Source organism: Octopus bimaculoides, chromosome 2, assembly GCF_046866305.1.
Source record: "Octopus bimaculoides isolate indiv1 chromosome 2, ASM4686630v1, whole genome shotgun sequence".
NCBI classification, from domain to species: domain Eukaryota; kingdom Metazoa; phylum Mollusca; class Cephalopoda; order Octopoda; family Octopodidae; genus Octopus; species Octopus bimaculoides.
The window spans coordinates 29,337,426-29,349,312 of NC_142929.1; the positions used below are offsets into that span (position 1 = coordinate 29,337,426).

General features: G+C 32.4%; 1 protein-coding gene across 2 annotated transcripts in view; it reads left to right on the plus strand.

Moving 5' to 3' along the window:
• LOC106879676 (protein madd-4) overlaps nucleotides 1-3,809 on the plus strand; it is a 227,380-nt gene extending 223,571 nt beyond the window's left edge. For both annotated transcript variants that reach the window (XM_089342285.1, XM_089342290.1), the window contains 3 exons: nucleotides 170-352; nucleotides 1,386-1,533; nucleotides 3,613-3,809. In XM_089342285.1, the coding sequence (XP_089198411.1) occupies nucleotides 170-352; nucleotides 1,386-1,533; nucleotides 3,613-3,794 (513 nt within the window). In that variant the 3' untranslated portion in view covers nucleotides 3,795-3,809. The remainder of the gene's footprint in view (nucleotides 1-169; nucleotides 353-1,385; nucleotides 1,534-3,612) is intronic.
• Nucleotides 3,810-11,887: the final 8,078 nt, after the last annotated feature.

Here is an 11,887-nt window from a genome sequence, read left to right on the forward strand (position 1 = left end):
AATATTCTTCAAGAAATATTTCATCTCAGCGTTCACAGATTAGATGATTTAAACTAAAAATGTTCCTGGCCGGATTTACACACACACGCGCACGCGTATATACTCATGTATTAAATTCGATTTTATAGCCATGACATTTATGCTAAATTTAATTTTTACACCATTTCAGTGCACAGCGCAACACTGTATTCGGGATGGAATTTCTATGATAACACGCCAAGTTGACTGTATATTTTCCAATGGCTCTATTACTAAACCATCAGCTTGTCATGGTGAACTGGTTCCAGAACATCGTCGTATTTGTGGAAATAATAAATGCATTTCCTTGTGGCGTACTTCAAAATGGACTGGGGTAAGAAAACTAGAGATTGTGTTTCCTTTTTAATCTTAATTTTGCATATCAGTAACATAAAGCATCTCAATAAGTAATTCACATCCTGGATCCTGGTATTTTGGTCCGGTAACTCAGCATATGTTGAAACAATTTAGTTATGTATTGTTAAATAATATGAAATTGGCATGCCTTTTATAAACGTCAGTTATATATATCTGTTTTGACTGGTATATGTATGTATGTATGTGTGTGACTATGTATGTATGCATGTATCTTGTTGAGATATTGTTTTCTCTTATTTTGACACAAAACTAAATTAGTTTCCTATATACGAATTGACAGAAAAGAAAATACCGTGTCTATAATAGAAAAATTTTTTACATTTCCATGAATTAAATTAATTCGTTATGAAATTAATCTTGACACAGGCGCAATTTTAATGCGAAGTTAGTTCATAATCCATTCTAATGTAGGCACAAGCATTTTGCCCGGCCTGCTAACGATTCAGCCACCTCAAACGCTTAATAAGTGAAATATGATAACATATATGATATATAGTGTACATATAGCATCAGCATGGCCGCAGCTCTGAGCTGAAACTTTGAAATGAAATGAAATGAATGGTACGTATATCGTATGTTTAGTTTATATATATACGGTATATATAGCGTATATATGGTATATGTAATGTCTAAATGTTACATATATATATATATATATATATATATATATATATATATAGGGAGAATTCACAAAAAAAAACAACAGACGAAGACAGGTGGTGTAGAAAACAAACACGTGTATTAGTATAACGCTCGGGAATTGAAAAAGTCTTTAACGTTTCGAGCCTACGCTCTTCCACAGAAAGGAACACAGAAAGAAACAAGGATATATATATATAGTACATATGATAATATTTTTAATAGTAGATATAGTGTGTATATAGTATATATAATAAAACTTATATAGTATGTATGGTGTATATATAGCATGTATATCTATAATGATATTTATAATATTGTGTTTATGATTTTATTTCACATAACTTTAGTGTCGACCATACTGCGGTCCAACCAGATACAAATATAGAATCTTGTCGTGTATATGGAAACACTCAAAGAAACCTGCTGGAATTAACTGCAAGAGGAAGCAGAGGCCTCATGCTCGGGTTGCTTGCGAAAGCAGCTCTTGTATTAATGGTAAGTACAATATATATTCACACTTCAATTCTTTACTTTATACACACGGCCAGTGCTGTAAACCTATTGAGATAACTGTCAGAAAGTGTTTCTATTTGAATTTTAAAAATCAATCAGTATGATTTCAATGTTGATTATATGAATAAATGTCTCATTGTGGATTTGGTGAATATATATGATTAATGTTGAAATTCAAGTATTATATGAGCTCTCTTTTCTTTTAGTTTTAGTTTTAGATATACCTGCTTCCAGCTGTTAACGTAATTGTTTTAGATATTTCAACGAAGTCAAATTTACATTCTACTATTTGGAAACAATATTTTAGAGGTAGAGGTCTGCATCTGATAACATTTACTTTAGGTCAAATAATGTTACGTTGTAGCATAGTCTATGTAGCTTATGTAGTACGTATGTGTGTTTGTAGGTTTCGATGAGCTGGGACGCCGGACAAAATGCTTTGTGGCATTTCTTCCGACTTTACTTTCTGAGTTCAAGTTTCGTCAAGTTCGACTTCGTCTTTCATCTTTTCAGGGTCAATAAAATAAGTACCAGTTGACCACTGGGGATCGATTTAATTGACTAGCCCCTACCCAAACTTTCAGGTCTTGTCCCTACAGTAGAAAGAATCGTACTGACTTACTCTAATTTAATTATCTAATATTTGCAGTTGATAATCCTTTATAGGAATAAATGACATCATCTGTATTTTCGCAAGTAAATTTTTTCTCTTGTATTTTCATGCGGGGCAACGACTTAAATCTTTAAACACTAACATTGAAAAATCACACACGGAATGCAGTTGTAGTCCAGAAAACATATCTTAGATATTTTAAGAAAAAGTTCGAATCAGATTTTGTTCGTTCTTCGATTACGTATATGGAAAGAGCATGAATATAAATGTGACACATTCATTAATACCTGTTACAGCCATAGTGCATTATATTCATACTTCGTTGAAGGATCACAACGAAGGGAACTGCCCAGTATCTTTCATTTAATTATTTTATAAATGATTGCTATGAAGAAATTACTTATCATTGAAACCATAATAAATGATTAAAATATGGGTTGATTGAAACATTTTTCATAGATTATTTTGCTTTCAGCCAATATCTTAAATAGATTTCAAACATGAAGGGCATATTACGATATAACTTTAATTGATATTTCATGACATTTTGCTTCACCTCGAAACTAGCATTCTAAATACTATTGAATGGTTTACTTTTAATAATAATAAGCTTCTAAGCAAAAACAGTATTTTTCAAAGTTCTTCACTATCAAGTCTTATCTTTGTTTTTAGAGCTGCCGAACAAGATAATTCTGAATAACTTTTAACTTGTTCTCAGAATACACCTTTACAAATAGAAATATCTAGGTTAGCGTATCTATATCGATTACTGGCATTCTAAAACGCATTCAAAAGAAAACCATACAATTGATCGATAACAATTTCTTTTACTACAGAGATCGTCGAGATTTATCATTACCTAACTGTTTATAAAATCTTGTCTCCATCACGAAACCACTCTTTCTACGCTTCTGAAGCTTTTTGTCATTCGAGAAGCAAATACTTCTGTAAAATTTATTTAAATGTTATAGGCTGTTCTTCATGGTTAAAACTGCTAAGCTATAGTATACGCAACGCACTGTTATGTAGTACTAATCTTTAGAACGAAAAAAAAAAACCTGTCAATAATTAATGTATGTATATAAAAAATAATATTCAGGATTTTTTTACAGATTGTACCAGAAATACTCGAGCAAATTTTCCCACCTGTCTCATATTAAAATAATTCAATCTTAATGAGTATTGTATATATACACGAACACACAGAGATGCACACATACACACACACACATACACACGCTCACACTCACAGGCACACAGGCAAATACACACACGCATGCACACTAATACATACACATATGACTATATACGCATTTATATATAACACACATAACCCTATGACCTTAATGTCAAACGATTAGACAACAATTCCGTTGAATTGATTACATTCGAGTTAACTATGCTGACTATAATGTCGTCCATTGGAGCACTCTTGTCTTTATTTTCAGCCAATAATACAGGTTTTCGTTCCACTGCTCAGAATGTTTGGAACGACTTCATGGTAGAAACAGAAACCCGATTTTCTTTCTTGACATTTAGCTGTGCTGTCATAGCTAGTGCAGTAAGTCGTCTCTTCCGCTTGCTTGTACTGTTATGTATTGGTCAATTTCCTGTTTCATCTTTTTTTTAAATTTTGTTTCTGTTCCTCAGATATCTTCCCTTTGTCTGTTCTATGTTCTGTTGCAAATATTTGTACATTTCTGTGACTCATGCTTTGCGATGTTCGTTCCGGTTTAATATAACCCACATCCTGGTCCTATGTTATATTCATGTTTGTACAGCTGGTCACATGACGTCTTCGTGGTTACCCTTGGCATAGAGCCAATTGCATTGATGGTCAGTCTAATCATGAAACGTTGTCCGAAAATTAACACTAATACTCACCGCATCTAACTATGTTTCCATGTTGTAATATATGAATATATGAATGTATACATATGTGTGTGTGCGTGCGTGTGTGTGTGTGTGCGTGTGTGTGTGTGTGTGTGTGTGTGTGTGTGTGTGTGTATGTGTGTGTGTGTGTGTGTGTGTGTGTGTGTGTAATATATAAGACACCAATTGTTGTATGCAAATACGAATGTATGCGAATATGAATTTTATGCGAATATGAATGCGTAATCACTGTTGTAAAACTTGTTTCTAAATATATAAACGTTCGGCAAGCTAAAATTAGTAATTTCATTATTAAGATGTATGTTTTCTTAAGCTATCTCATTCGATCAAATCATTAGATAGAGAACTTCAGAAATTATATGGTCAATTGCAGATAATAATGATAATAATAGCAGAAAAACAAAATCTAGTCAGGTCTAAAAAAGTAGACACCAAATTGCTATGAGTACACACCAACGAAGCTAGTCTAGGAAACGTTATTATTTTAATTATATTCATTATTTCATGAAAATTACTTCATTCGAAACTAGTCGTCGCAAAAGTTTTAGCAACATAAAAATTCATATACATTTATGTGTACATAGAATATATATTTATATACGTATAATAACGTTTGCATCATCCTTATATATATATATGATTAATTTTAAATTTAATATTCATTGATGAACATTGATTGTAAAGAATAATTGGCGAATGGTAATTATTAAAAATTTATCGAACTTATTGCACTTCCGAATTTTTCGAAAAATTAGAGCTAAAACTAAAACTCAAATTTAGAACATATTAAATTGACATTCAATAAATTTAGCAAACGTCTCCTATTGTAGGAAATATAATTATATAAAATATGAGAGGTAAATTACATTATTGATAACAACAAAAGTTTATTAAATTATAAAAATGTATATGTGTATAAGCAAGCGTCCATAGTTAGGTATAAATAACGCTATGCTCAATTCACGTCTGAAATCCAAATTTCATTATAACACGAGATTTTACAAAACAATAACCTTTCTTCCTATTTACCTCTAAAAACCTCCATTTCAAACATTAGTGATAGCTATGAACAAATAGCTTTAAACAGAGATGTCCTTTCTTTATAGCATCTTAAGACGGAAGCTAGATATATTTACTAGTAAATTTCTTACCAATTGATGCAAATGGCTAATTACTTTAAGATTTGCTTGCGTTATTCTGAGTTTTATGAGATTCAGAACAGCCTCATAATATAATCAACAATGAAGACTCACTATGTCTGGGTTTAAGTTACCTTGATATATACTATCTATATCAGAGAATGTTTAATGGAAGTTCTCGTTGTGATCGTTAATTATTGAACCAGAATTTCATGGGATGGCAATGTATAAAGAAAAATTGTATTTTGAGAGAAATCCAGCAGCACAAATCTTACATATACAATCATTTTCTATTAAATAAAACAAAAGATAGAAAACTTCAAATGACGATGAAGAACTTATAGAACTGCTCAAGCATGGAACCATGAAACTTTTTTGTCAATTTTAAATCCCTGCCAAGTTTGTTAAAAGTTTGGGGAGCAACTGATAACTAGAACTATTGATTGTTAGATTCGACATTACAATCACTTCTAGATTTTTGAAAAGAATCCTCGTGTAAGGCAATTAACGATAAAATATGTAGTGTGTCTGTTTTATCAAGTAGCGCATATTTCAATTGTGTTAAACAATTCTGGGAATATGACTTTAGTTTTATTTTTCTATCAAAAATTTGCTATTTTTGCTTCACAGGTATAGGAAACGTGCTATGGAGCCTTAGACTCACACCATATCGTGGGAACAGTAAATGGCTGGCTTTCAGTTTGATTTCATTGAAACTGTTAACATTTTGCTCCTGTGTGTACAAAACATTAGGTGTCTAACACTTTTCTTAATCTCCTATAGAATAGCCAAACTAGTATATGTAGATGTATTTAATTTTCAATACTGTATTTATGTTTCTCTATTGTTAAAAAAGTTGTACATTCCCTCATACATAATAAAAGCTATCAGAGAGGTTTTGCACGAGGATATTTACTCGTTGACGCCATACTAAACCAATACAATTCATAAAAGGTATCGTGAGTGCAAATAAGATGCACTACATTCCTTGTACAAACAGAGCATACAGCCCCCTTAACCCAATTCAAATATATTAATGAGTAGTACAGCGGGAGGAGCAACTCGACGTCTGATTGGCCAGGCAGTAGACCATACAGCTACACTATTCTCCAATCGTGACCTCCTTTATTTGACAAAAGAAGAATGCTACGGTGCAATTTTTATAGCTGAATTATTTTGGATCTATTTTATAAGGAGTTTACGGCCAAATGCTCAAAGATACAGGATAAGTTTTGACAAACTCTAGGCGTAACAGAAACTTTTAGGCAGCGTAATTGAAATCAATGTACTGAAATTACAAAGAAACACCTTCAAACATCCCAACATGAAACATATTCATTGCATAGGGTAAAAGAAAATAGATGTTTTCCAGAAATGCTTTTGAATACAGCAATACAGTATTATAATGTAGGTGTACGATATACAGATGTACACACAACAGCTTTAGAGTTTGCCTCTAATAAAATATGTATCTAATAAACATGTGTATTATACCGAACGCTACAGATTGTAAAACAAAAATATTGTGTGATGGACATTACTATGATCTAAGAGCAATTAGATAACAAGAACCAATTCAAATTTAATTTCAAAATATAACATCAAAAATAAAGAGCAACCAATATGTTTAAGTCAACCTGAGCACTACTTAACTTCATATGAATGCAATCACATGCGTATATATATATATATATATATATATATAAACAGACAGACAGATAGATAGATAGATAGATAGATAGATAGATAGATAGATAGATAGATAGATAGATAGATAGATAGATATGATATTGCTTTATTAGTCACACAGGGCTGAACACAGAGGGGACAAAATACAAAGTAGAGCTTTTCTTTTTGGGAAGGAAGGAAAAAAAAGGGCAGGTAGACTTTCGATCAAAAGGGATCAGGGAAATAATAAAAAGAAAAAAAAAGGAAGCTGATCAATAGGGATCGTGTATCACAGAAATGTCATAATGTAAAAGAGGAAACAGATTAGGTTTACCCGGAGATACTTAGATAGATAGATAGATAGATAGTAAATTTTCTTAATTCAAGTATTACCGATACCACATACTTAATATGTGTGAAGTGTTTAAATGCCATGAAGTACTTTATCGTCCGGGGAAAATCGCCTTTAAAGACGTATCGTGTTAAAACAAACAATATACCTCGAAGATGGATGAAACTAAATAGATTTAGAAGCAAACACGAGAGCAGCAAATACATATTTCGCTGTAGTTGTAGCTTATCAATATTGCACACTTGAATCACTGCCACGACGAAATCGAAATCTCTAGTCTGAATTATATACAAATACAGTTAAATTTATTTGCTGATTTGCAATGGTGCTTCACAAGTAGAATAAATACAGATTATGCAATAGAAGGCGTTTTTATAGTATAAACATTACCGATATCACATACTTAACCAGGTACTTGTGATGCTTAAACATCAGGAGCTGCGTGCGTGTATGCATGTATAAGATTTCTTTATATCATATATTGTTATATTTTGGCGATTTGATCTCATATATATTTTGCTTAAATTCCAAGTATAACACATCAAATTATACTGGATAAGATCAAGAATTGCTAAAATTTCGGCATACATGCAAGCGAACGGAGCTACTCGATGGAAAATTTGGGATGCATCTAGGTTTAAACTAATTTTTTCATTCCAGACTATGTCGTTTTATCAAATCAATCACCTTTATATAGGGTCGTATATTTTTACAAACAAATATATGTGCATGTGTATACATGTGTATACTGTCATATGTTAGTATGTCTGAGAGGATCAGAGATTGTGTGAATGATTATTGTTTTCCGTTTATGTTAAAGCCACTTCATTATGTTTACCGTTTATTATAAATATTTATGTTAATTTTAATTTTCTTTCCAAGCTTTTGCTGTCTGTATTTGTTACGCTAAATGTTACATGTCACATATCGGGTTCAAGATCTCAAAACGTATTTCTCTCATCTTGTGGCGTCAATTATTGTTCGGCTATAATTATTCATATAAATGCGTTTGTTTACCGAAAGGAAAAAATATCATGCATATCAATGGGATGTAGTTAAGTTACCTTTGAGGTAGGAAAAGAAAGAATACATATTCTGCATGCTACTTGAAAGTGATTTTTGAAAAGTGAAAAGAATAGGAATCACCACTTAAAAAAATTGGCAAGATTCGATAATAAAAACAAAATATAGTAATTTAGTACTGAATTATGTTGTAAGATGTATTACAGTAACAGAAACTCTTTATTTAGTTTGATCATACTCGACTGGTTTCCCGGTCAAGCATATCCTTTTATGAATTCAGTACTCTATGTTAAAGATACGTTCATTAGCCATTCAACACCTTCGCTTCTTATGTAAAACCAAGTGAATAAGGTTACTGTGAGTTAGGTGAAGTGACGTTTGACACAGATTCGATGAGAGAACATAAACAGCCGACTCCTAAACTGTTAAACGACATCCTCTTAACTCACCTAGTAGAAAAGTTTTAGTAAAATGTCAAAATATTATTTTCAAATAGAATATTGACATTTTATGCAATAGATTTGTTACAGTATAACTATTTCATTATCGAGATAATTTTAAAATATCTCACAGCAAAACCTACTCGTGCACAAACGAAGAGAATATTGCTTGTCAACACAGAGAAGATGTTAAATTGTCATGAGGAGGTATGCCTCTGCAATCATAAATCTTTCGAAACGAGCATCAGAAAAATACAGCTTTCAGACTCTTTTATCTCCACTCGGCCTGCACATCTTGACTCTGTGCTCTTTTGCCGAGATTATCTCCTCCAACTTTGTCAATTTTAACCGCCATTAATCAATCAAAATATGGTAAGCAGAAATATAATCTCTGTTTCTTCGATAAGAGTCAAATACTGGAGACGATTATATGGACTGCATTTTTCTCCCAAAATGTTTTGGAATTGTGCCCACGTAAGAAATGATTATTATAAGAACGATTGATATCAGTCCATAATTAGATCCATTTTCGTTCTGATTGCAAATCACAATTGGATCAAATGTAACTTTTAGCCTACTGAAGTGGATAAAACCAGTGCCTGTAATATACTGAGGTTCATTTGGGTTGCTTAGATCCTCTTTCATAAATGTCTGTCATTTCACCACTGTAATAAGTTATGCTATTGTATAGTAAAACATTGTAATGCTGGGAAACTAATATCAGGCATTAGCAAAATGTAAAATATTTAATTCAAATAACAGAATATGTTGTTTTGTAACTTGAGAAAAGAGAGAAATCTACCACCTCGGACCCATGTTCTTGGGAGAAAGAAAGAGTGAAAAGAGAAAGAGTGGTTTAAACACTAAACTAACACTGCGAAGAAAATAATTTCTTACACAGGCATGCGAGAATGCTCGATTTAAAATCGATATTAGTGTTTGGTCGGTTCTATGTTTTACCAACTCAAGAGACCTAAACATATCACGCTGCCATTTTAATTACTCAAACCATCCACCATTCTTATAAGAATATAATAATCGGTTCTATGTCAAGCATGAAGCAATAAATTCGATGGCAGAAACAAAGCTAATTGTACCAAGCCCAGTACCTGGTGGGTACTCATTTAAATTTACTTTGGAAGTACGAAAGCAAAAATCGGGAAACTGATGATATTACTCAGAATGTAACAGTTGTCATTTTACGTGATAAACAGCAGTCATTGGCATAATGAATGGATTGGCATAATGAATGGATTGGCATAATGAATGGATTGGCAGAGCATCGAAGGAATTACCTTGTAGTAATATAGTTACGACCATTTTCGTTCTGAGTTCAAACCCCGCGCAAATTACATTTGCTTTTCATCCCCATGAACTTGATAAAATAAAGCATTGGGGGCGATATAATCAATTAATACCCTCCTCCGAATTTCGGACCGTGCTTGTGTGTTAGAAGTGATATATATAAGGAAAATCTTTGATACTGAAATGCCTTTTCCTTCGCCTGCGATCAGAGAAAGCAACAGTAAGAAGAAGAAAATTTGGTTTTCTACTTCTTTGTGTGAATCAAGTAAAGCAAAGTAGCGAGGGAAGAGAGAGAGAGAAAATATTCTTCGAATGTGAGTAAAGGGGCAAATAAACTGTGTGAAATTACTGAGTATTCAGTAGTATATCATACATACAAATATGATTCAAATATATTAAATTCTGATTTTATAGATAATCATCAAGAGAAGAATAATCTGTGTATATGTGTTTTATTTCTGATGAATATAAATATCGAATGTGTTTATGTGTGGGTGGGAGAGGAAGAGAGAGAGAGAGAGAGAGAGAGAGAGAGAGAGAGAGAGAGAGAGAGAGAGAGAGTAAACGTAGAGACCATTTCTTTTATTCTCTTGTTTATCTCACACCGATATTATATTTGTTGGTGTGAAAGCGGTTGTGACTTAAGTTTTCTCTCAGTTACTTTCTGTTGCATTCTTCTTACACACACACACACACGCACACACACACATACACACACATATATATATGGGGTGGGGTGTATACACACACACTTATTTTATGTAGTAATGTTAGTGGATGTTCGTATATTTTGAATGTATAGTGTTTGGTTCGAGTGATTTAATTATAGCTAACACCCATTTGTGGGATTTCTATGATTCATTGGATTCCCTATGACATTTTCTTGTTTCCTTGCTAAAGAAAACCTGAACTATCACGGTCTTACTGTTTCCAATAATTGCAATGACATTTTCTTGTCTTATGCGAAAGAAAGCCTTGGTTTTCATTGCTCTTAGTAACTCTATTGACTCACTTTTTATCAGATTGAAAGACTAGTCGTGTTTATGAGAGCTGTGGTATTTTGCCAAGCAAATCACGCAAAAACGCAAGATTGTCGAAAACTTTACTCGGAGTAAAAGTTTTAGCGAAATGAAGCAACTGTGACATGCTGTTGTTTTTACATAGAGTATACCATTTAATAGTAACATCCGTGCTTCTAATTAGTATGTTGTTATAAGCACTAGTTTTGGCTATATTATTGGTGTTACCATTTCCAATAACTGTAAAAAAGGCGAATAACAATTGCACTATCAGACGCCAGTAACAGTTTAATAATAAAAAACCCTTTTTGGACAATGCGACGAATAGGTAACATAATATAGAAAAGCGATAAAAAAAATAGATGAGTCGTGAATGGTAAGCTGCTATCGAAGAAAAATAGAAAAGTTTCATTAAATGAAAAAAAAAATGAGACCCAGAATATGTGTCTAGCTTTGAAAATGAACTTGGAATACGAATTAAACAGAAGAAAATTACACTTCCTGCTGAATAGTATAAGACACATAATCTATATACAGTAAATAACATAGGAACTGAAATATGCATGAAAAAAACGTTTCTAGATAATGTTAATTTTACTCAACGAACTAGCACATATTTTCTAATGGGGTGAATCGAGTTAAACAGTAGTAATTACTTTGTTAGTTGCAATTGACTACTTTGAATATAAATACAGGGTGGTATTGTGTCTCTGCTAATCGGGTGGAACTTATGTGGCCTCTTCACTTTCATGAAGCATTCTGAAAACACACTCGCGTACACACACCCACACACACATATGCATACTGTTCGGAAGAATCTTAAGAATTATGTATTGATCATACATATTAGATCTTGTATTCCTTTTTACATATAATAATAATGT